At 41.1% G+C, this 24,359-nt stretch overlaps 1 protein-coding gene across 4 annotated transcripts in view; it reads right to left on the bottom strand.

Moving 5' to 3' along the window:
• NPHP3 (nephrocystin 3) overlaps positions 1 to 21,666 on the bottom strand; it is a 57,030-nt gene extending 35,364 nt beyond the window's left edge. For 3 of the 4 annotated variants that reach the window (XM_055413610.2, XM_088840560.1, XM_088840565.1), the window contains exons 1-6: positions 21,214 to 21,666; positions 19,125 to 19,250; positions 18,270 to 18,420; positions 16,048 to 16,218; positions 14,447 to 14,580; positions 12,667 to 12,827 (exon numbers count right to left, since the gene is read on the bottom strand). In XM_055413610.2, the coding sequence (XP_055269585.2) occupies positions 12,667 to 12,827; positions 14,447 to 14,580; positions 16,048 to 16,218; positions 18,270 to 18,420; positions 19,125 to 19,250; positions 21,214 to 21,609 (1,139 nt within the window). In that variant the 5' untranslated portion in view covers positions 21,610 to 21,666. The remainder of the gene's footprint in view (positions 1 to 12,666; positions 12,828 to 14,446; positions 14,581 to 16,047; positions 16,219 to 18,269; positions 18,421 to 19,124; positions 19,251 to 21,213) is intronic. The other variant, XM_055413618.2, reaches the window with a different exon arrangement.
• Positions 21,667 to 24,359: the final 2,693 nt, after the last annotated feature.

Genomic DNA, 24,359 nt, shown 5'->3' with positions numbered 1-24,359 from the left:
AAAGGTGACTGACTGGATTTGACTTGAGGGCCATGGTTTGCTAACCCCTGATTAAAATGATCTTACAAAAAAAATAAATAAAAAATAAAATGATCTTACGTTAATGATGTTAATCTTATAACCTATCAAAAACAAGCCTAACAGTGTGAAACTTTTTATTAATATTTAAGTATGAAAAGTCATAGAATTTTTTGAATTTCAAGGATTGTCTTTGATTATAAGAGTGCAATTAGAAAGAGAGAACAAGATAGCGGAGGAGTAGGTGGACATGGAGTACATCTCTTTCCACAGATACATCAGGAATACACCTGCAGACACAGAAGTGTGTGCAGAACACCAGCTGAGAGCAGACAGGAGTACCAGACTACCAGAAAAGAATATACAGAACCACACAAAAACTCAGTAGGATGAAGGAACTAGGCGGAAAAACAGGAATGTTAGTAGGACTGGACCTGCCCGCAGCGGGTAGGGGAACTGAAGCAGGGGTCCAATCCACACATTGGGGCAACTGTCTGAAACAGAAGAGAAATATTTATGAGAGTGAAACACCTTATCTGTGGCAGCATAAATGCAATGATAATCACAGTCCTTGCTGCAGCCATATGCATCCCAGACAAGGACGCAGGTCCCCTAGAAGGTGCAGCAACTGGGAGCTGGAACTTAGGGATTGTGGCGCAATCCCAGGGCAAGGGCTGCTGTTGACTGAGGACAGATGTGAAGGGATGTGAGGGAGGAGATCATGGTGGGAAATGCCTGTGAACGAAAGCCAGGCAGCCAGGCAGCCATGGAAGCAAGGCAATACTACTGAGTCACGTGTAGAGGGTAGAGCCATCATCGTAGCCTCTCTCTCTCCACAGCCAGCATCGGCAGATGAACAATAGAGAGAGTGGCCCATCAAGCGCCTGACACACCCAAACTAGAGCAGGATAGCACCCAGGGTGACTGTTAAGTGCCTGGCTCACCGATCTACAGAGTAGGACCCTAACCTCTATGTGCCTGATGCACTGAACTACAGAGAAGGACCCCAAGAAAGGGAACCTTTCTGTCTGAATGGGTGGAGCCACAGAGAAAGACTAGCCAAAGAGGCCTTCTGATCGCCAGCTACCAGAGGCTCAAAAAAAGACTCTGATAGGGCCGTAATTCCGGCGGTGGAGGCAGTCTGTGAACCTGCACACTTGGCGTCGCCAGGGTCCCTGCAAACCAAGCAGCTGCACCACCTTCATGCTAAACCCTCACTTGGGCAGAGCTGCCACAAGCAAAGAGAAGTCTTGCTGCTATGCACACGGGGTCACTTTGGTTGTGTCCAACTCTGCGACCCTGTGCACTGTGGCCTGCCAGGCTTCTCTATCAGGGGGGGCTCTCCAGGCAAGAATACTGGAGCATTTTAGCCATTACTGGTTGCCATACTCTTCTAGAACACTGTATTTCCTTCTGCCCTCATCGCCAACTCCCCTGAGTACTTGGTGCTGCCAGAACCCCTGTGACCCAAGCAGCTGCACCACCTCCGTAACTGGCCCTCACTGGGGCAGACCCAAGTCCTCCAGGGCAGCCTCAGAAGCAAACCCCAGTGGATGACCCAGAGGTGGGTACAGAGGTGGAAATAATACAACTGAACCCAGGGGCAGGGTGGCTAATGAAGAAGACCCAAAACCTTCCCACCAGCTGTACAAGTTGCAGATTAAATTCACATGAATAACTAGGCAGAGTTTGTGTCTATGGAATATATAAAAGGACATTGAGAGCTCCCACAAAAGAAAACACACTAGTTCTGATAGCTGTGGACATTGGGGGCAAGAACACACAGGAATAAAACGAGATTAGAATCTGAGCTGCCTCCACAGCAGGTCCAGAGACCAGCACAGTGTTGGAGGGCATCCTAGGGAGGTGAGGTGGGCTGTGACTCCAGTGAGGGAAAGGACCTTGACAGCAGTGACTCAAGAAAAACATTTATTATTCTTATGTTTTAACTTGTTCGGTACTTTCTTTTGGATTTTTTTTCTTTTTCCTTTTTCATTCCTTTTGCCCCAACCCATCCTGTTGTAGTTGTTGATTTTATTGGCATGATGAAATCTAAGTTTTTGATTTTTTTTGCAATCACGATTTTCCTTGTTATAAACGTCTGCTTCTACATTGGGCTTTTGCAGTTCTGTGGTTTTCCTTTTTTTTTTCTCTCTCTCTCTCTCTTTTTTTTTCCCTTTCCTCTTCCTTTTTTTTCTTTTCTCCTTTTTTAATATTAGGTTTTTTTTTAACCTATTATTCCTACATTTATTCTTTGTTTGCTTTTCCTACTGTTCTTTTCATCCTTGAAGTTAAGCTTTAATGTATGTAAATCTCCTTTATCTACCTCTATTTAAGTTTGCATACTATTCTTTCTTTCCTTTCCACTCAACATATCTGTTAGTTTTATTTTCATTGCTTTATCCCCCTCATTGGAAGGACTGATGCTAAAGCTGAAACTGCAATACTTTGGCCACCTCATGCGACGAGTTGACTCACTGGAAAAGACTCTGATGCTGGGAAAGGTTGGGGGCGGGAGGAGAAGGGGACGACAGAGAATGAGATGGCTGGATGGCATCACCGACTCTGTGGGCATGAGTTTGAGTGAACTCTGGGAGTTGGTGATGGACAGGGAGGCCTGGCGTGCTGTGATTCATGGGGTCGCGGAGAGTCGGACACAACTGAGTGACTGAACTGAACTGAACTGAACTATCCCCCACTTGGCATCTTGCTTTAGTTTTACTTTTTAGTTTGTGCTTTAGTTAGCTTAGTTCTTAACCGTTAGATATAATTTTTGTTTTCCTTTGTTTGCTGGGTCAATCTACTGAATTTTATTTTTCTTGGACTGTTTTGATTTTGCTTATGGGTATATATGTATATGTGTATATTCCATTATTTTAATTATTATTTGCCTGATTTTATAACTGCCATTTATCTGGGGTTCATCTTTGGTTTCTTGTTTTTGGGTATTTGTTTTAATCTCACTTAATGCCATAACAAACCACTTGTGGAATCTTTGACCCAGACCAGAGATCAAGCCCTGAGCCTTTGGAGTGGGAGCACTGATTCCAAGACCCTAGATAATCAGAGAACTAACCCTCTGGAGTATCATATAGTGAGAACTCCCACAAAGGAAACCACTTGAATACAAGACCCAGCATCAGTAGTTCCCTGTGCTGGATGCCTCATCCAAACAACAAACAAAACAAAAATACAAACCCAGTCATCAGCAGACAGGATTACCTTCTCACTCAGCCTTGCCCATGAGCAGAAAAACAAACAAACAAAAAACTCAGCACAAATCCCACCCTATATGAAGGTTACAAAAACCACTGGACCAATCTTAGAAAGGCAGAAATCAAAAGGAAGAAAAGAATTCAAGCCTGGGAAAAAGAAACCTCAAACACAATAATTTAAAAAATAAATAAAAAGGCATAAAAATACTGAACAAATGAAGGAACAAACCATAAACACAGTCGAAATAAGTGAAGAGGAAAGAGGCAAACTAGCTGAAAAACAATTCAGAATAATCATAGTAAAGATGATCAAAAACTCTGAAAGCAGAACAGAGAAAATGCAAGAATCAATTAACAAAGACCTAGAAGAATTAAAGATACAGAAACAAACAATTACTGAAATTAAAAATAGAAGGAATCAATAGCAGAATATCTGAAGCAGAAGAAGGAATCAGTGCACTAGAAGATAAAATGGTGGAAATAACTTCTGAAGAGCAGAATAAAGCAAAAAGAATGAAAAGAACTGAGGGTAGTCTCAGAGACCTCTGGGGCAATATCAAACACACTAACATTCAAATTATAGGGGTTCCAGAAGAAGAGGAGAAAAAGAAAGGGTATGAGAAAATTTTTGAAGAGATTAGAGTTGAAAATTTCCCCAACATGGAAAAGCATTTGTCAATCAAGTCCAAGAGGTGCATAGAGTCCCATACAGGATAAATCCATGGAGAAACACACCAAGATACACACTAATCAAAGTAACAAAGATTAAACACAAAGAAAGAATATTAAAATCAGCAAGGGAAAAGCAACAAGTAACATACAATGGAAACCCCATATGTTTAACATCTGATCTTTCAGCAGAAACTCTTCAGGCCATAAGGGAATGGCAGGATATATTAAAAGTACTGAAAAAGGAAAAATCTACAACAAAGATTACTCTACCCAGCAAGGATCTCATTCAAAACTGATGGAGAAATCCAAAGCTTTTCAGACAAGCAAAAGTTAAGAGAATTCAGTACCACCAAACCAGCTTTACAACAAATGTTAAAGGGACTTATATAGTCAAGAAATACAAGAGAAGAAAAAGATCTACAAAATAAAACCACAAAAAATTAAGAAAATGGCAATAGGAACATATATATCAATAATTACTTTAGTGTAAATGGATTAAGTGCTTCAATCTATTCAGACTGGCTGAATGGATACAAAAACAAGACCCATTTATATGCTGTTTACAAGAAACCCATTTCAGACCTAAAGACATATATAGACTGAAACTGAGAGGATGGAAAAATATTTTCCATGCAGATGGAAAACAGAAGAAAGCTGGAGTAACATCCTCATATCAGACAAAATAGAATTTAAAATAAAGAATATTACAAGAAATAAGGAAGGATACTACATAATGATCAAGGGATCAATCCAAGAGGAAGACATAACAGTTGTAAACATCTATGCACCCAGCATAGGAGCACCTCAGTATGTAAGACAAACACTAACACATAAAAGGAGAAACTGACAGTAACACAATAATACAGTTACTATTGCAGGAGACTTTGACACCCCACTCACAAGAGTGGACAGATCATCAAAACAGAAAATTAATAAGGAAACACATCTTAAATGATACATTAGATGAGACGGATCTCATCGATATCTTTAGGACATTCCATCCAAATGCAGAAGAATACACCGTCTTCTCAACTGCACATGGAACATTCTCCACAATAGACCACATTTTGGGTCACAAATCAAACCTCAGTAAATTTAAGAAAACTGAAGTCATATCAAGCATCTTGACCACAATGCTATGAGACAAGATATCAATTACAAGAAAAAAAAATGTAAAACATACAAACACCTGAAGATTAAACAATATGTTTCAAATAACAAATGGTTTACTGGAGAAATCAAAAGGGAAATAAAAAAATGTCTAGATACAAATGACAATGTAAACATGACAAAACCTATGGGATGCAGCAAAAGCAGTTCTAAGAGGAAAGTCTATAGCAATACAATCCTACCTCAAGAAACAAGAAAAACATTGAATAGGCAACCTAACTTTATACCTAAAACAACTTGAAAATGAACAAAAGATAAAACCCCAAACATAGCAGAAGGAGAGAAATCTTAAAGATCAGAGCAGAAATAAATGAGAAAGGAATGAAAGAAACAATAGTAAAGATTAAAAAAACTGAAAGCTGGTTCTTTGAGAAGATAAACATAATTAACAAAATAATTGAAAAACCTTTAGCCAGACTCATCAAGAACAAAAGAGAAGAATCAAATCAACAAAATTAGACATGAAAAAGGAGAGGTTACAACACAATGCAGAAATACAAAGAATTATAGAGACTATTATGAACAACTACATGGCAATAAAATGGATAACCTGGAAGAAATTGATTCTTTGAATAGAAACAGAAATTATGAACAAGCCAGTTACAAGCACTGAAGTTGAAGCTGTGATCAAAAATCTCCCAAAACAAAAGCCCAGGACCAGATGGTTTCACAGGAGAATTCTATCAAACTTTCAGAGAAGCGCTAATGCCTATCCTTCTAAAACCCTTTCAAAAAATTGCAGAGGAAGACTTCCAAACTCATTCTACGAGGCCAATATCACCCTGAACCAAAACCAGACAAACACAACCCCCCAAAAAAGAAAACTACAGGCCAATATCACTGATGAACATAGATGCAAAAATCCTCAACAAAATTTAGGAAACAGAATTCAGTTCAGTTCAGTCGCTCAGTCGTGGCCGACTCTCTGCGACCCCATGAATCACAGCACGCCAGGCCTCCCTGTCCATCACCAACTCCCGGAGTTCACTCAAACTCATGTCCATCGAGTCAGTGATGCCATCCAGCCATCTCATTCTCTGTTGTCCCCGTCTCCTCCCACCCCCAATCCTTCCTAGCATCAGACTCTTTTCCATTGAATCAACTCCTCGCATAAGGTGGCCAAAGTATTGCAGTTTCAGCTTTAGCATCAGTCCCTCCAATGAACACCCAGGATTGATCTCCTCTAGAATGGACTGGTTGGATCTCCTTGCAGTCCAAGGGACTCTCAAGAGTCTTCTCCAGCACCACAATTCAAAAGCATCAATTCTTCGGTGATCAGCTTTCTTCACAGTCCAACTCTCACCTCCATACATGACCACAGGAAAAACCATAGCCTTGACTAGATGGACCTTGGTTGGCAAAGTAATGTCTCTGCTTTTTAATATGCTATCTAGGTTGGTCATAAATATCCTTCCAAAGAGTAAGCGTCTTTTAATTTCCTGGCTGCAATCAGCATCTGCAGTGATTTTGGAGCCCAAAAAAATAAAGTCTGACACTGTTTCCACTGTTTCCCCATCTATTTCCCATGAAGTGATGGGACCAGATGCCACGATCTTTGTTTTCTGAATGTTGAGCTTCAAGCCAACCTTTTCACTCTCCTCTTTCACTTTCATCAAGAGGCTTTTGAATTCCTCTTCACTTTCTGCCATAAGGGTAGTGTCATCTGCATATCTGAGGTTATTGATATTTCTCCCGGCAATCTTGATTCCAGCTTGTGCTTCTTCCAGCCCAGCGCTCCTCATGATGTATTCTGCATATAAGTTAAATAAGTAGGGTGACAATATACAACCTTGACGTACTCCTTTTCCTATTTGGAACCAGTCTGTTGTTCCATGTCCAGTTCTGACTATTGCTTCCTGACCTGCATACAGGTTTCTCAAGAGGCAGGTCAGGTGGTCTGGGATTCCCATCTCTTTCAGAATTTTCCACAGTTTATTGTGATCCACACAGTCAAAGGCTTTGGCATAGTCAATGAAGCAGAAATAGATGTTTTTTGGAACTCTCTTGCTTTCTCCATGATCCAGCGGATGTTGGCAATTTGATCTCTGGTGCCTCTGCCTTTTCTAAAACCTGCTTGACCATCTGGGAGTTCACGGTTCACATATTGCTGAAGGCTGGCTTGGAGAATTTTGAGCATGACTTTACTAGCGTGTGGGATGAGTGCAATTTTGCGGTAGTTTGAGCATTCCCATGGAAAAGAAATGCAAAAGAGCGAAATGGCTGTCTGAGGAGGCCTTACAAATAGCTGTAAAAAGAAGAGAGGCAAAAAGCAAAGGAGAAAAAGAAAGATATAAGCATCTGAATGCAGAGTTCCAAAGAATAGCAAGGAGAGATAAGAAAGCCTTCCTCAGTGATCAATGCAAAGAAATAGAGGAAAACAACAGAATAGGAAAAACAAGAGACCTCTTCAAGAAAATTAGAGATTCCAAGGGAACATTTCATGCAAAGATGGGCGCGATAAAGGACAGAAATGGTATGGACCTAACAGAAGCAGAAGATATTAAGAAGAGGTGGCAGGAATACACAGAAGAACTGTACAAAAAAAGATCTTCACGACCAAGATAGTCACGATAATGTGATCACCGACCTAGAGCCAGACATCTTGGAATGTGAAGTCAAGTGGGCCTTAGAAAGCATCACTACGAACAAAGCTAGTGGAGGTGATGGAATTCCAGTGGAGCTATTTCAAGTCTTGAAAGATGATGCTGTGAAAGTGCTGCATTCAATATGCCAGCAGATTTGGAAAACTCAGCAGTGGCCACAGGACTGGAAAAGGTCAGTCTTCATTCCAATCCCAAAGAAAGGCAATGCCAAAGAATGCTCAAACTACCGCACAATTGCACTCATCTCACACGCTAGTAAAGTCATGCTCAAAATTCTCCAAGCCAGGCTTCAGCAGTATGTAAACCGTGAACTCCCAGATGTTCAAGCAGGTTTTAGAAAAGGCAGAGGCACCAGAGATCAAATTGCCAACATCCGCTGGATCATGGAGAAAGCAAGAGAGTTTCAGAAAAACATCTATTTCTGCTTCATTGACTATGCCAAAGCCTTTGACTGTGTGGATCACAATAAACTGTGGAACATTCTGAAAGAGATGGGAATCCCAGACCACCTGACCTGCCTCTTGAGAAACCTGTATGCAGGTCAGGAAGCAACAGTCAGAACTGGACATGGAACAACAGACTGGTTCCAAATAGGAAAAGGTGTACGTCAAGGTTGTATATTGTCACCTTGCTTATTTAACTTATATGCAGAATACATCATGAGGAACGCTGGGCTGGAAGAAGCACAAGCTGGAATCAAGATTGCCGGGAGAAATATCAATAACCTCAGATATGCAGATGACACCACCCTTATGGCAGAAAGTGAAGAGGAACTCAAAGGCCTCTTGATGAAAGTGAAAGAGGAGAGTGAAAAGGTTGGCTTGAAGCTCAACATTCAGAAAACAAAGATCATGGCATCTGGTCCCATCACTTCATGGGAAATAGATGGAAAAACAGTGGAAACAGTGTCAGACTTTATTTTTTGGGGCTCCAAAATCACTGCAGATGCTGCTTGCAGCCATGAAATTAAAAGACGCTTGCTCCTTGGAAGGAAAGTTATGACCAACCTTGATAGTATATTAAAAAGCAGAGACATTACTTTGCCAACCAAGGTCCGTCTAGTCAAGGCAATGGTTTTTCCCGTGGTCATGTATGGATGTGAGAGTTGGACTGTGAAGAAAGCTGATCGCCGAAGAATCGATGCTTTTGAACTATGGTGTTGGAGAAGACTCTTGAGAGTCCCTTATACTGCAAGGAGATCCAACCAGTCCATTCTAAAGGAGATCAATCCTGGATGTTCATTGGAGGGACTGATGCTAAAGCTGAAACTGCAATACTTTGGCCACCTCATGCGACGAGTTGACTCACTGGAAAAGACTCTGATGCTGGGAAAGGTTGGGGGCGGGAGGAGAAGGGGACGGCGGAGAATGAGATGGCTGGATGGCATCACTGACCCCGTGGACATGAGTTTGAGTGTACTCCGGGATTTGGTGATGGACAGGGAGGCCTGGCGTGCTGTGATTCATGGGGTCGTGGAGAGTCGGACACGACTGAGCGACTGAACTGAACTGAACTGAACTGAGCATTCTTTGGCATTGCCTTTCTTTGGGATTGGAATGAAGACTGACCTTTTCCAGTCCTGTGGCCACTGCTGAGTTTTCCAAATTTGTTGGCATATTGAGTGCAGCACTTTCACAGCATCATCTTTCAAGACTTGAAATAGCTCAACTGGAATTCCATCACCTTCACTAGCTTTGTTCGTAGTGATGCTCTCTAAATCCCACTTGACTTCACATTCCAAGATGTCTGGCTCCAGGTGAGTGATCACGTTATCGTGACTATCTTGGTCATGAAGATCGTTTTTGTACCGTTCTTCTGTGTATTCTTGCCACCTCTTCTTAATATCTTCTGCTTCTGTTCTGTCCTTTATCAAGCCCATCTTTGCATGAAATGTTCCCTTGGAATCTCTAATTTTCTTGAAGAGATTTCTTGTTTTTCTATTCTGTTGTTTTTCTCTATTTCTTTCCATTGATCGCTGAGGAAGACTTTCTTATCTCTCCTTGGTATTCTTTGGAACTCTGCATTCAGATGCTTATATCTTTCCTTTTCTCCTTTGCTTTTCGCTTCTCTTCTTTTCACAGCTATTTGTAAGGCCTCCTCAGACAGCCATTTTGCTTTTTTGCATTTCTTTTCCATGGGGATGGTCTTGGTCCCTGTCTCCTGTACAATGTCATGAACCTCCGTCCAGAGTTCATCAGACACTCTATCTATCAGATCTAGACCCTTAAATCTATTTCTTACTTCCACTGTATAATCATAAGGGATTTGATTTAGGTCATATCTGAATGGTCTAGTGGTTTTCTCTACTTTCTTCAATTTAAGTCTGAATTTGGCAATAAGGAGTTCATGATCTGAGCCACAGTCAGCTCCTGGTCTTGTTTTTGCTAACTGTATAGAGCTTCAGGGATGCAAGGATTCTTCAATATACACAAATCAATCATTGTGATACACTGTATTAACCAATTGAAAGATAAAAACCATATGATAATCTCAATAGATGCAGAAAAAGCCTTTGACAAAATTCAGCACCCATTTATTATTAAAATTCTTCAAACAATAGGCACAGAAGGAGCCTACCTCAACATAGTAAAATCTATATATGATAAGTCTACAGCAAACATTATTCTCAATGGTAAAAACCTGAAAGCATTCCCCTTCAAATCAGAAACACGACAAGGGTGTCCACTTTCACCACTATTATTTTATTCAACATCATTTTGGAAGTCCTAGCTACAGCAATCAGAGAAGAAAAAGAAATAAAAATAATCCAGATTGGAAAAGAAGAAGTAAAGTTCTCACTGTTTGCAGATGACATGATACTATACATAAAAAACCCTAAAGATACTATCAGAAAATTACTAGAGATAATCAGTGAATTTAGCAATGTCACAGGATACAAAATCAATACACAGAAATTAATTTCATTTCTATATACTAACAATGAAAAATCAGAAATTAAGAAATCAATCTTATTCACCATTGCAACAAAATAATAAAATATCTAGGAATAAACTTACCTAAAGAGACAAAAGAAGCGTACACAATTATAAGACACTGATGAAAGAAATCAAAGATGACATAAACAGATGGAGAGATATTCCATGTTCCTGGGTAGGAAGAATCCACATTGTGAAAATGACTATACTACCAAACATAGTCCACAGATTCAATGCGATCCCTATGAAATTGCCTATGGCATCTTTCACAGAACTAGAACAAAAAATTTCACAATTCATACGGAAACACAAAAAATCCCGAATAGCCAAAGCAGTCTTGAGAAAATAGAATGGAGCTGGAGGAGTCAACCTTCCTGACTTCAGGTTATAGTACAAAGCTACAGTCATCAAGACAGTATGGTACTGGCACAAAAACAGAAATATAGACCAATGGAACAAGATAGAAAGCCCAGAAATAAACCCACACACGTATGGGTACCTTGTTTTTGACAAAGGAGGCAAGAATATACAATGGGGCAAAGACAGCATCTTCAATAAATGGTGCTGGGAAAACTGGACAGCTACATGTAAAAGACTGAAATTAGAACACTTCCTAACACCATACACAATGATAAACTCAAAATGGATTAAAGACCTAAATGCAAGATCAGAAACTATAAATCTCTTCGAGGAAAACACAGCCACAACACTCGATGACGTAAATCAAAGCAAGATCCTCTATGACCCACCTCCTAGAGTAACGGAAATAAAAACAAAAATAAACAAGTGGGACCTTATTAAACTTAAAAGCTTTTACACAGCAAAGGAAACTCTAAGCAAGGTGAAAAGACAACCCTCAGAATGGGAGAAAATAGTAGCAAAGGAAACAACTGACAAAGGATTAATTTCCAAAATATATAAGCAGCTTATACAACTCAATGCCAGAAAAACAAACAACCCAATCAAAAAGTGGGAAAAAGACCTATAGAGACATTTCTCCACAGAAGACATACAGATGGCTAACAAACACATGAAAAGAGGCTCAACATTGCTTATTAATAGAGAAATGCCAATCAAAACTACAATGAGATATCTCCTCACACTGGTCAAATGGCCATCATCAGAAAGTCTACAAATAATAAATGCTGGAGAGGGTGTGGAGAAAAGGGAACCCTCTTGCACTGTTGGTGGTAATGTAAATTCATACAACCACTATGGAAGACAGTATGGAGATTCCTTAAATGACTAGGAATAAAGCCACCACAGGACCCAGCAATCCCACTCCTACCCATAAACCCTAAGGAAACCAAAACTGAAAAGGACACATGTACCCCATTGTTCATTGCAGCACTATTTACAATAGCTAGAACATGGAAGCAACCTAAATGTCCATCGATAGATGAATGGATAAAGAAGAATCCATTACTTCTTATACGTATAACGCAAGGGAATATTACTCAGCCATAAAAAGGAACACATTTGAGTCAGTTCTAATGAGGTGGATGGACTGAACCTATAGCCTATTATACAGAGTGAAGTTAGTCAGAAAGAGAGAGATAAATATTGTATACTAATGCATATATATGGAATCTAGAAAAATGGTACTGAAGAATTTATTTGCAGGGCAGCAGTGAAGAAACAGACAGAGAATAGACTTGTGGACATGGGGAGAGGGGAGGAGAAGGTGAGATGTATGGAGTGAGCAACATGGAAACTTACATTACCATTTGTAAAATAGATAGCCAACAAGAACTTGCTGTATGTCTCAAGAAACTCAAACAGGGGCTCTGTATCAACCTAGAGGAGTAGGATGGGGAGGGAGATGGGAGGGAGGTTCAAAATGGAGAGGATATATATATACCTATGGCTGATTCTTGTTGAGGTTTGACAGAAAACTACAAAATTCTCTAAAGCAATTATCCTTCAATTAAAAAATAAATAAGTTTTTTTTAAAAGGAATGAAATTAGAACTTATGTTTCAAGTTCATTTGGCAAAATTAATTCTATTTACAAGTTTAACCCCTATAATAAATCATAGAATTTCCAGCTTACCTTGGTAAGGTTAAATGAATGAATAAGATAACTAATGAACTTTTCTCAATTTCCCATTTTCTTACAGCGAGGTATTGATTTTCAATATCTATTGGAAAATACACAGCATGGAAAAAATATCCCATTGTCTCACACATTCTCTTAAGTTTAGGTGAGTAATCCTAAAAACAAATTGAAACATAAGATAGCACAGCTTATTTAACTAAAGATCTAGTCAGCTTCATACTACTTAAAAGCAAAAAAAATTCTTTATCACAGGTTATGTTGGATATTCTCTGATTTAAAACTAAAAAAAATCACAGTCACATTTAAAAAAATCTTTAAGAGGAAAGACAAATTTGTTTATAAAATGAAAATAGTAATAGCTTAGCAGCTTGGCTGTTTCTTAGTTCAGAAAATGATTTATCTCATGATAAAACTGAAAACAACAGGAGTACAGTATTAAGTTATTTTGCCGTGGTATATATTTTTATTATTATTCTTACAAATAACTTCTGTTTATTGTTACAGGGTGACAAATATAAATCCATAGATTTATATAGTAAAAAGTGTCTGCCATGAACACTAAAGCAAACAGATATAAAATAAAAATATGCTGGTCTATTACAAATTATCGAACAGCTGACTCATTTGAAAAGACCCTGATGCTGGGAAAGCCTAAAGGCGAGAGAAGGGGACGACAGAGGATGAGATGGTTGGATGTCATCACCGACTCAATGGACATGAGTTTGAGTGAACTCTGGGAGTTGGTGATGGACGGGGAGGCCTGGTGTGCTACAGTCCATGGGGTTGCAAGGAGTCGGACACCACTGAGCGACAGAACTGATAACAAATTAACTTAGTAATGTTGATTATTACTATGCAATAAACTAGTAATTCCCTCAACATGTATTTGGGAATAATGTATACTCAGTTAGTGAGTAGAAGCTTTGGTTTTCAAAATACTTTGTCTGTTTACCAAAATTGGGTAATATCAAAAAGGAAAGCTAAATGGACTTATTAATCGACAATCTGGAGGATGTTAATATTGAAGGTATTGCAATGTGCCACACATATTTATTGAAAATTCAGTTAGAAAGGTAATTGGTGAACTTTTCTGTGAAGAGCCAGATGGCAAATTAATAATAGTTTAAGAACCCGCCTGTTTTGGCAGAGGTTTTTGTGGTGCATTTAGGTGCCACTATAATTTTATTCTGTCATTATTGTGAAGCAACCAGAGACAATATGCTGTGTGTGGCTGTGTTCTAATAAAAATTTATAGACTACAAAATTTGAATTTCATATGATTTTCACATCAAAAATATTCTTCTGATTCCTTTTTCAATCATTTAAAAATGCAGAAAGCAATCTTAGCTCTAGGCTACACAGTAACAGATTCAGGCCAGATTTGGCCAACAGGCTTTTGTTTGCTGACCCCTGCCTTAGATTAAGCCCAATGGCTGCTGTGAAAAATTGAAAATCATGACAAGGATTAAATTTTGTCATAACCTGAAATAGGTTCAAGAATAGGGCTGGCAGGGATCAACTAAAGCAGGCACAGCTAAACACTGTGGAGAATGTGTAATGAAGCATTCAAAAGCATAAAGTTCCAAGGACTTAATTTGAATATACTGAAAATACTAAGACATTTTCTTAAGAAAAGCCCAAGATGCTTCCTACTCTTTAAGATGTAATCTCCTATGTTGTAAACTATCTGGTTCAGATGCAGTAGTATCATAACCAGAGCACAATATTAATTTGTATTTTAAATCAGTGAATACAAAATTTATAATGTCCTCACCTTAAGGAAAAGATCCATTTCGGGCTGGGTTTCATCTGTATGAATGAGGTAACATCTGACAGTGTTGCTCCATAGAGAATGTGAAAACAAGGGGGTAACTTGTAATAAACTAGCCACAGCAATATCCCAGTCATCTGAAAATAAAATTTCTCATAAGTTCCCCAAAAGAATTATTAGAAGACCATATGATAAGATGTCTGAAAGTCTGAAAAAACACAACAGACATCATAGAATGATATCTTATCTCACTTGTAATACTGACATAACTTCTAGAATAACATATTAGAAGGCAATCAGTTCTCTAATCTCAAATTCTATCCTGGGGTTTAAAGCAATCAAAGTCACCAGTGGTCTCAGCTGAGGTACCCATGGCTCCAGTCAAATGTCAGGGAACTAGGCCACATGGGCTGTTCAGTTAGTTTGTAGCTTGAGGAAGGCCTATGTTCCCAGACTGGTTTTACTTGTTTATTATTCTTGAAATATACTGAGTCAAAAAGAAAGTTCAAGAATGGTATAAAATGAAAAGTAACCTAAAGATAGTGAGAATGAATATTTTAAGACATAGTTGACTAATTGAAAATGCATTACTTAAAAAATAATTTTCATTTTGCTAATAGAGAAATAATTTCATAGTTTTAAGAAAAGAATGGAGCTACTTATAATATCTCAGGTCTGCTGTGGTACTGAAATTCTGAACAGATCTTAAGAGCTGTTTTGAATACCAAATTATACAAAGATAATGAATAAAACTGGGCTTCCCAGGTGGCGTTATTGGTAAAGAACCTGCCTGCCAGTGCAGGAGACATAAGAGACGCAGGCTCTATCCCTGGATCAGGAAGATCCCCTGGAGGAGGGCATGGCAACCCACTACAGTATTCTTGCCTGGAGAATCCCATGGACAGAGGAGCCTGGCGGGCTGCAGTCCATAGGGTGTACATGTGACTGAGGTGATTTAGCACACATGCACATATAACTTTTCAACACCATCAAAGATGCAAAAGAAAAGACTGAAAACTACTGTTTTTCAGCGGATCTACATTAAACTCTCACTACTCAACTAAAATAGGAGAAGGCAATGGCAAGCCACTCCAGTACTCTTGCCTAGAAAATCCCATGGATGGAGGAGCCTGGTAGGCTGCAGTCCATGGGGTCGCTAAGGGTCGGACACGACTGAGCGACTTCACTTTCACTTTTCACTTTCACACATTGGAGAAGGAAATGGCAAGCTACTCCGGTGTTCTTGCCTGGAGAATCCCAGGGATGGGGGAGCCTGCTGGGCTGCCATCTATGGGGTCGCGCAGAGTCGGACACGACTGAAGCGACTTAGCAGCACTCAACTAAAATACCTGAGAATCCAGACCAAAATTTCAGTTATTATAACTTATTGGTCAGTCAGGCTGGGGGACGCCATCTGATCCTGATGTGAATTATATAACTTCATCCTTCCTAGTCAGTGGCAAGTACCAGAACATAAAGGCCTGACAGTGGAAGACACCCAGAAAACAAGTCTCATGCTCTGCTGATGGCAGTTCTCCCAGCGCAAGACTGTAGTACACAGTTATTACCATTAACTAAGCCAATTAGCAAATGGTATGTGTTACCTCTGTTGACATTAGCAAACGGTCCTTCCACGTCTATAGAACTGTGGGCGAACTCAGGGCCCCGGAATGATTGCTGAAGCTGGATCATACTCCCTATGGAAGGCTCACTTCCCAAGGCTCCACCAGTCCAATATTCGCACTGGGTTCCAGCAGCTGTAAAGTAGATTTCATCTGATGAAAACCAAATAATATTGAAACTTCAAAACCTTATCAAATATACTCAACGGGATTTCTAATCCAAAACAGTACTATAAGATTATAAATACAACGAACATGCAAACTTTGATTTTGAAATAAAAAAAATAATTCTGAAAGTACTTTGCCACCAACTTCTGGCATGTTCTAAGGAGGTAGTTAACACCTTAGTTTTGGTTATCTCAGTCTTAAAAGGGGGATTAAAGAGAGAAAGACGAGAAGAAACTAGGAATACAATAACCAAAGAAATTATAATAACAGAGAGGAATTAAAAACGCTCCCCAACAAAAATTTCTAAAAAAGTTTTCTAACCATATGGTTTAGGTATCAGTGTAAAATTTGAAGGGAAGAAATTTCAAAGGAAGACTATTACTGGCACACCAGTAATTGATGTTGGTAATTCATTAGGATATAAGCTAAAGATGTAAAGAGTATATTTTCTTTAACCTTCCAGAGGAACAAAATTAATGTCTGAATTAATGAATACTTACTAACACACATTTTTAAAATAAGTAATGTTTGCTATAACATGGAGTCCTTGACTAAACTTAAACTGGTATTTGAGTGAAAATCTCTGGCAAAACTGATTATTATTTGTAGGTGACAAATAATGAGCTATATTCCCTCAAGCATTCCTTCATGTTTATATCAAAATAGGAAGAAAGACCTAGGAGGAAATATTAACTTGTTTTTATTAACTTGCCAAGAGAATTAGAATATAATAGTTTTGAAACACTGTATATTTTAACATACGTCAACACTGAAATAACCACTAATGTCTTAGTCATAATAAGCCATTAAGAATCTCTTCACCTTTCTCTCCTCAAAAGTTAGTAATAAAAGTGTCAGAATGCTGGTCAAATTTCAATGGTACTAAAATGCAAATTAAGAGGGGGTTATCAATTGCCATATTTCACTCCAAAATACATTAATTTGGAAGAATATAATTACAGTTTTTTTATAAATGGAAGAATGGCTGCATTTTCCCACTACATTTAAAATAGAATGTTGTTCAATGTCAATCACACTTTGTTATTATTTCCTATTAACATAGTGGACATTTTCATTCTATGATTCTGAGTTTTTCTTTATTTCTAGAAAAACATTTAATATGTTTAATTATAAAGCAAAAACTTTAAAATATTTCAAAAAACTGTATCGGAAACCACTTGATGAAACATTATGTAGATACTCTGATAACTGCAAGAATACATCCATTATGTAGAAAAATGTGACAGAGACTACTAACTGTTCTCTAACATCCATTTTCCCCTTTTTTCTTTAATGACACAACCCCAAACTTTATGTGCATACCATGGCTCTCCTACTAATAATTACACTTTCCCATCTTCCTAGGTAGAGGAAGTATAGGCCTGCATGGGGTTTGAGGAAGGTATAGGCCAATGGGGTTTGAGTAGGAGTACATTGGAAGGACTGATGCTAAAGCTGAAACTCCAATACTTTGGCCACCTCATGCAAAGAGTTGACTCACTGGAAAAGACTCTGATGCTGGGAGGGATTGGGGGCGGGAGGAGACAGGGACGACAGAGAATGAGATGGCTGGATGGCATCACCAACTCGAAGGACATGAGTTTGAGTGAACTCCAGGAGTTGGTGATGGACAGGGAGGCCTGGCGTGCTGTGATTCATGGGGTCGCAAAGAGTCGGACACGACTGAGCGACTGAACTGAACTGAATGTGTATATCTTTCAGATTGTGTTTTCAAGGAAAGTAATGTATTCCCCCACTCCCTCTAGCTAAACTGTAGATATGATGGGACTTGGAGGGGCTATCTTAGACCAGAGAGAAAAGCTATGGGTTAAGGTTGGCAGAGCAACAAGATAGAAAGAACCTCAGCTTCTACACCATGGACTTCCATAGAAAAGACCTGTTATAACATGAAAAAGAGCAACTCTATTTGTAACAGCAATTACTTATCAGTACAAGGATTTAAAGTTGGCTCTACAATCATTATACCTATTAATATATTGATATCTCAAAACATTATAAATAGGAAATAAACTTACCAGTAACATCTGTACAGTTGTCATCTGAATCAGACTCTCCAGGATCAAATACATGGATCCCCTGAGCCTGTAGCCTCTGAAGTTTGCTTTCCAACTCTCGCTTGGCCCTCAATAAATCCTGAATTTCATTTTCCTTGGTCTCCCTAAAAATCTTTAAAAGATATATTTTAATTTTGAAATCCTTTTCCATAAGCAAGAAGTGATATCATCAACTTTTAAGGGAAAATTCTTTCATTCATAAAATCAATATTCATTTGGTCCTTTCTCTCCTGTTTTGTAAGGTGAACACATCTATGTCACTGTTTTGTAACTAGAACCCAATGGAATTCCAGGAGGATATATCTAAGGTGTGGGGCTGCTATGTGTGCTACCTGATGTTTAGCAAATTTGTCCCCCTCCCACTTATTGCCCTCCTGGAGGAAGGCATGGATACCCACTTCAGTACTCTTGACTGGAGAATCCCATGGGGCGAGGAGCCTGGTGGGCTACAGTCCATAGGGTCACAGAATCGGACACGATTGGAGTGACTCAGCATGCAAACTTATTGCCAGTCATGCTCTCCCAAAGGACGTCCCCAAATATTTCTAAATGCTTTCCCCTAATACAAACACTCCCCCCCTCCCCATTAAAATGTTCACTTTTATACCTTTCCTTTGAAACTATCTCAAGTTTACCTGGTCCAACTCAGATACTTCAAAAGTAAAAAGTATTTACCTTTTATAAGAGTTTAGCTCTTATACCTTTCATGACTCCTACACCATTTACTTCTATTTACTCATCACAGTATTATATGAACTTTTAAAACATATTGCTTTATTCCCTGTCACTTTGGGGATAAAGATATATGAAATTTACCTTAAATTGCCTCTTAACTTTATCTCTGTCATGTTCAAATGTAGCTGCTCTCTCCATTGCTTGGTATTTTGCTTCTAAAGCACTTTCCTTCTCCCGAAGTATCTTCTGGTAAGTTTTTTGAAGTGCCTGAAATAATTGACCTTGTTATTTCTAACAAAAATAGCATGCCTCCCAAATTTTATATTATGCTATATGCATATTGGGCTTCCCTGGTGGCTCAGAAGGTAAAAAATCTGCCCGCAATGTGGGAAGACCTGGGTTCGATCCCTGGGTCCGGGCAATCCCCTGGAGAAGGAAATGGCAACCCACTCCAGTATTCCTGCCTGGAGAATTCCATGGATAGAGGAGCCTGGTAAGTAAATAATCCATGGGGTAGTCAGACATGATTGAGCAACTAACACTCTCATATACACATTACATATCTCAGAATATGAACAGTCTATTTAGTTTTTCACCAGTTATCAAGAACTGCATACTGTCATTCCATTCAAACATATAATGGGAAAAAAAACCCTGCAAATATGCTTGAATTACAAATGAAGATATTCCACATTAAGCTTTCAATGGAAATTAATGCTTTTTCTTTGAAATACTGCACCAGTTCTGAATCTTCATTACAACTCCGTTTTCCCACCTTTAAGAGAAAAAATCACAATTTATAAGGTTTAACCTGAAGGATAATTATTTCTGTGAGACTGTGCACTCCTTGGCTCCATGTCTCACCACTCTTGCTAGCTCCAAGGCTGATAGACTGCAGGTCTTCAGTAAATGTCTGACTGACTGGATTAAATAAAATAGGGTGTGTGTGTTTTAAATGCCTAGGTACATGAAAAAGGGAAAAAAAAAAGGTTACATAAGGAATCAGGATTGGTAACAGAAATAACCTGGGACTGGAACATTTGTCACCCCTTAGTGCACTCTGCCCTGTTGCAATTGCATTTGGGGGCAGGGTTTTAAACGCCTAGGAAAGGTTTGATGAGCTGCCTCAACAGAAGTCACCAAAGTCTTTTGTGTATCTGTGTGGTCCTGGCAGACCTACTTCCCTGGAGATTAGAATTTGCTCTGTGCTTAGTTGCTGAGTCGTGTCCGACTCTTTGTGACCCCATGAACTATATAGACCGCTGGGCTCCTTTGTACATGAGGATTCCCCAAGCCAGAATCCTGGATTGGGTTGCCATACCCTCCTCCAGGGGATCTTCCTGACCTAGGGATCCAACCAGGGGTTCCTGCATTGCAGGCTCAGTTGGTAAAGAATCCGCCTGCAGTGCAGGAGGCTCCAGTTCGATTCCTGGGTTAGGAAGATCCCCTGGAGAAGGGATAGGCTACCCACTCGAGTATTCTTGGCTTTCCCTTGTGGCTCAGCTGGTAAAAAATCCGCCCGCAATGCGGGAGACCTGGGTTCAACCCATGGGTTGGGAAGATCCCCTGGAGAAGGGATAAGGCTGCTGCTGCTAAGTTGCTTCAGTCGTGTCCGACTCTGTGCGACCCCACAGACGGCAGCCCACCAGGCTCCCCCGTCCCTGGGATTCTCCAGGCAAGAACACTGGAGTGGGTTGCCATTTCCTTCTCCAATGTGTGAAAGTGAAGTCGTTCAGTCATGTCCGACTCACAGCGATCCCATGGACTGCAGCCTACTAGCTACCCACTCCATATTCTAGCCTTGAGAATTCCATGGACAATGAAGAGTCAGACACGACTGAGAGACTTTCACTTTCACTTTTTCTTTACCAGCTGAGCTACCAAGGAAGCCCCGAGCATTTGCTGCTCCGGGCTAATAGCTTCAAGTTGTCTGAATGAATGGCCCAAAGACAGGAAAAAAAAGGCGGGGGCGGGAGGCGGTGGTTGTTAAAGAATCAATTTAGACCGCAAGGCAATATGTTCTCTCAAAGTAAAATGCACAGCAGTTTCTGCTTAACTTTCAAAACTTCTTGGTTTGGAGATGAGACAGGACGGATAAGGGACGAAGTCAGGCTTTCAGGGTCCAGTTGGCAGTGCCGCCATGCGGCTGCGGCGCGGTGGGCAGACGGCCCCGGGCCTCAGTTCCCAGGTGTCGCGGTCATCTCCGGTGAGTGCCCGGGCACAGCATTACCTGCAGCTCGGCCCGCAGCCGCTTGTTCTCCGTGTCCAGCTTGGCCTCCCGGCGGCCCATGGATAACAACTCCTGGTTCTTGCTGACCCGGAAGATCTCGTACTCCTTCTTCAGCCGCTCGTACTCAGCAGCCGCGTATTCCAGCTCGGGCACCGACGAGCCAGTAGACTTGAAGCTGGCCCCTAGCAGCCCGCCGCCGCCCGCTCCACGGGGCAGCGAGCCCTGGCCGGCTCCCGCGGCCGCCACACCCGCGGCCCGGCGGAACGAGCTGCGCAGCAGGCGGGCCTTGGGCTTCACCTCCACCGGGATCTCACAGGCCTCGCCGCCGCCCGCCCCGTACGTGTCCTCGATCACCTCCCCGCCAGCGGGGCTCACGAGCGACGAAGCGGTACCCATGGCGCCGGCTGGCGCTGCTAATTGCCAGCAGGGTAGCAGGAGGGGGCGGGACGCGACCACGGGGACGAGGTGGGGCAGCAGGAAGGGGCGGGGCGATCGTATCCAGGAGGGGCGGGCCAGTGGGCGGGCCAGAAGGGCGGGGCGGGGCGGGGCGGGGCGGGAGGACTGGGCTGGGCGAGATAGCGGAGAGTCGGCGTGGCGCAGCGGGCAGCAGGGATGTGGCTCTGGCCCGCCACTGCACTTTGTCAATGCCTACGGGAGGGCGCAAGTAGGCTTCTCCCAGTTCCCTCTGTCTGGCCAAGACTTCCCCACGGGCGCGTGCCTCACACTGAGCTCTGGCCTGGGTCCCCTGTTGCTCCACTTCTGTTGCTGCAGTTTCTGTGCTGCGGCCTTTCCAGATGCTGCTCTCCTCTCCGAAGGCAGTTTGCATGCGTGTGTGCTCAGTCGCGTCCCACTCTTTAGGATCCCATGGACTGTAGCCTGCCAGGCTCCTCTGCCCATGGGATTATCCCAGCAAGAATACTGGAGTGGGTTTGCCTTTTCCTCCTCTAGGGGAATCTTCCTGACCCAGGGATCGAACCCGAAGGCAGTTAGGAAATCAGAAATTTGTTGAGCCGCTGCTATATGCCTCTCATTATGCATCTCTCAGGATGCCTGCAGTTGGAATGACCAGAGAGATACTTCTAGGCTTTACAGCCTGAGACCACCAGTTTCACCTTAGACAAGGTGGAAGTTCGACTTTTTGCAACATGGGACATTGGAGACCTGCACTTGAGAGGAATATGGTACATTTCACCCATTAAAGGAAAGGATCCATTGTGAGCCATATCATAAAACATGAAGAGATGGGGAAACTATTTTAAACTTTTAAGTCAGGAAAAGAGTGGAGTTGTCATCTTCTTGCTTATGCTGTCTTGTGCTCTTGCCCCTCTGCCAAGTTTCTAACCTCTCCAGGTTTGGAACCCTGGGTAGGAGGACAGGTAATAGTTGCTCAGTAGTGTCCAACTCTCTGCGACTCCATGGACGGCAGCACACCAGGCTTCCTGTCCTTTTTCTTCTGGATCGTGCTCAAACTCTTGTCCACTGATTCACTGCTGCCATCCAGCCATCTTGTCCTCTGTCTTCCCCTTCTCCTCCTGACCTTTAGCATTCCCAGATGACAGTGTTTTCCAACAAATTGGCTCTTCCCATCAGGTGGCCAAAGTACTGAAGCTTCACTTCGGGCATCAATCCTTCCAGTGAATATTCAGGGTTGATTTCCTTTAGAATTGACTGGGTTGATCTCCTTGCTGTTGGGGTGACTCTCATGAGTCTTCTCCAGCACCACAGTACAAAAGCATCAATTCTTTGACACTCAGCCTTCTTTATGGTTCAAATCTTACATGACTACTGGAAAAACCATAACTTTGACTATAAGGACCTTTGTTGGCAAAGTGATGTCTCTCCTTTTTAATATGCTGTCTACATTTGTTATAGCTTTTATTCCAAGGAGCAAGTGTCTTTTAGTTTCATGGCTGCAGTCACCAATGCAGTCTGCACTGATTTTGGAGCCCAAGTAAATAAATATGTCACTGTTTCCTTTTTTTCCCCGTCTCTTTGCTATGAAGTGATGGGACTAAATGCCATGATCTTAATTTTTTGAATGTTGAGTCTTAAGCCAGCTTTTTCTCTGCTTTTTCACCTTCATCAAGAGGCTATTTAGTTCCTCTTCACTTTCTGCTATTAGGGTTGTGTCATCTGCATATCTGAGATTATTGATATTTCTCCCAGAAATCTTGATTCCGGCTTGTGCATCATTCAGCCCGGCATTTCGCATGTTGTTCTCTGCATATAAGTTAAATAAGCCAGGTGACAACACACAGCCTTGACGTACTCCTTTCCCGATTTGGGAGCAGTCCAGTGTTCCATGTCTGGTTCTGACTGCTGTTTATTGACCCGCATACAGGTTTCTCAGAAGCCAGGTAAGGCAGTCTGGTATTCCCATCTCTTGAAGAATTTTCTACAGTTCACTGTGATCTGTGTAGTCAAAGGCTTTAGCATAGTCAATGAAGCAAATGTTTTTTCTGGAATTCCTTTGCTTTTTCTATAATTCAGCAGATGTTGGTGGTTTTTTCGCTGGTTCCTCTGCCTTTTCTAAATCCAGCTTGTACATCTGGAAGTTCTCAGTTCACATAATGTTGAAGCCTAGCTTGAAGGATTTTGAGCCTTACCTTGCTAGCATGTGAAATGAACGAGATTGTGTGGTAATTTGAACATTCTTTGACATTGCTCTTCTCTGGGATTAGAATGAAAATTGACCTTTTCTGGTCTTGTGGCCACTGCCGAGTTTTCCAAATTTGCTGACATATTGAGTGCAGCACTTTAAAAGCATCATCTTTTAGGATTTGAAATAGCTCAGCTGGAATTCCGTCATCTTCACTAACTTTGTTCATAGTAATGCTTGCTAAGACCCAGTTGACTTCACACTCCAGGATGTCTGGCTCTAGGTGAGTGACCACAACATCATGGTTATCTGGGTCATTAAGACATTTTTTGTACAGTTTTTCTGTATAGTCTTGCCACCTCTTCTGCTTCTGTTGGATCAGTACTGTTTCCATCCTTTATTGTGCCCATTTTTGCTTGAAATGTTCCCTTGAAAAGTGAAAGTGACGTCGCTCAGTCGTGTCCAACTCTTTGCGACCCCATGGACTGTAGCCTACCACACTCCTCCGTCCATGGGATTTTCCAGGCAAGAGTACTGGAGTGGGTTG

The sequence above is a fragment of the Moschus berezovskii genome, chromosome 1 (genome assembly GCF_049115385.1).
Source record: "Moschus berezovskii isolate FMDL1 chromosome 1, NW_MosBer_1.0, whole genome shotgun sequence".
NCBI classification, from domain to species: Eukaryota; Metazoa; Chordata; class Mammalia; order Artiodactyla; family Moschidae; genus Moschus; species Moschus berezovskii.
The sequence above is the reverse complement of the archived record's forward strand: the minus strand, read 5'-3'. Positions and strand labels throughout refer to the sequence as shown.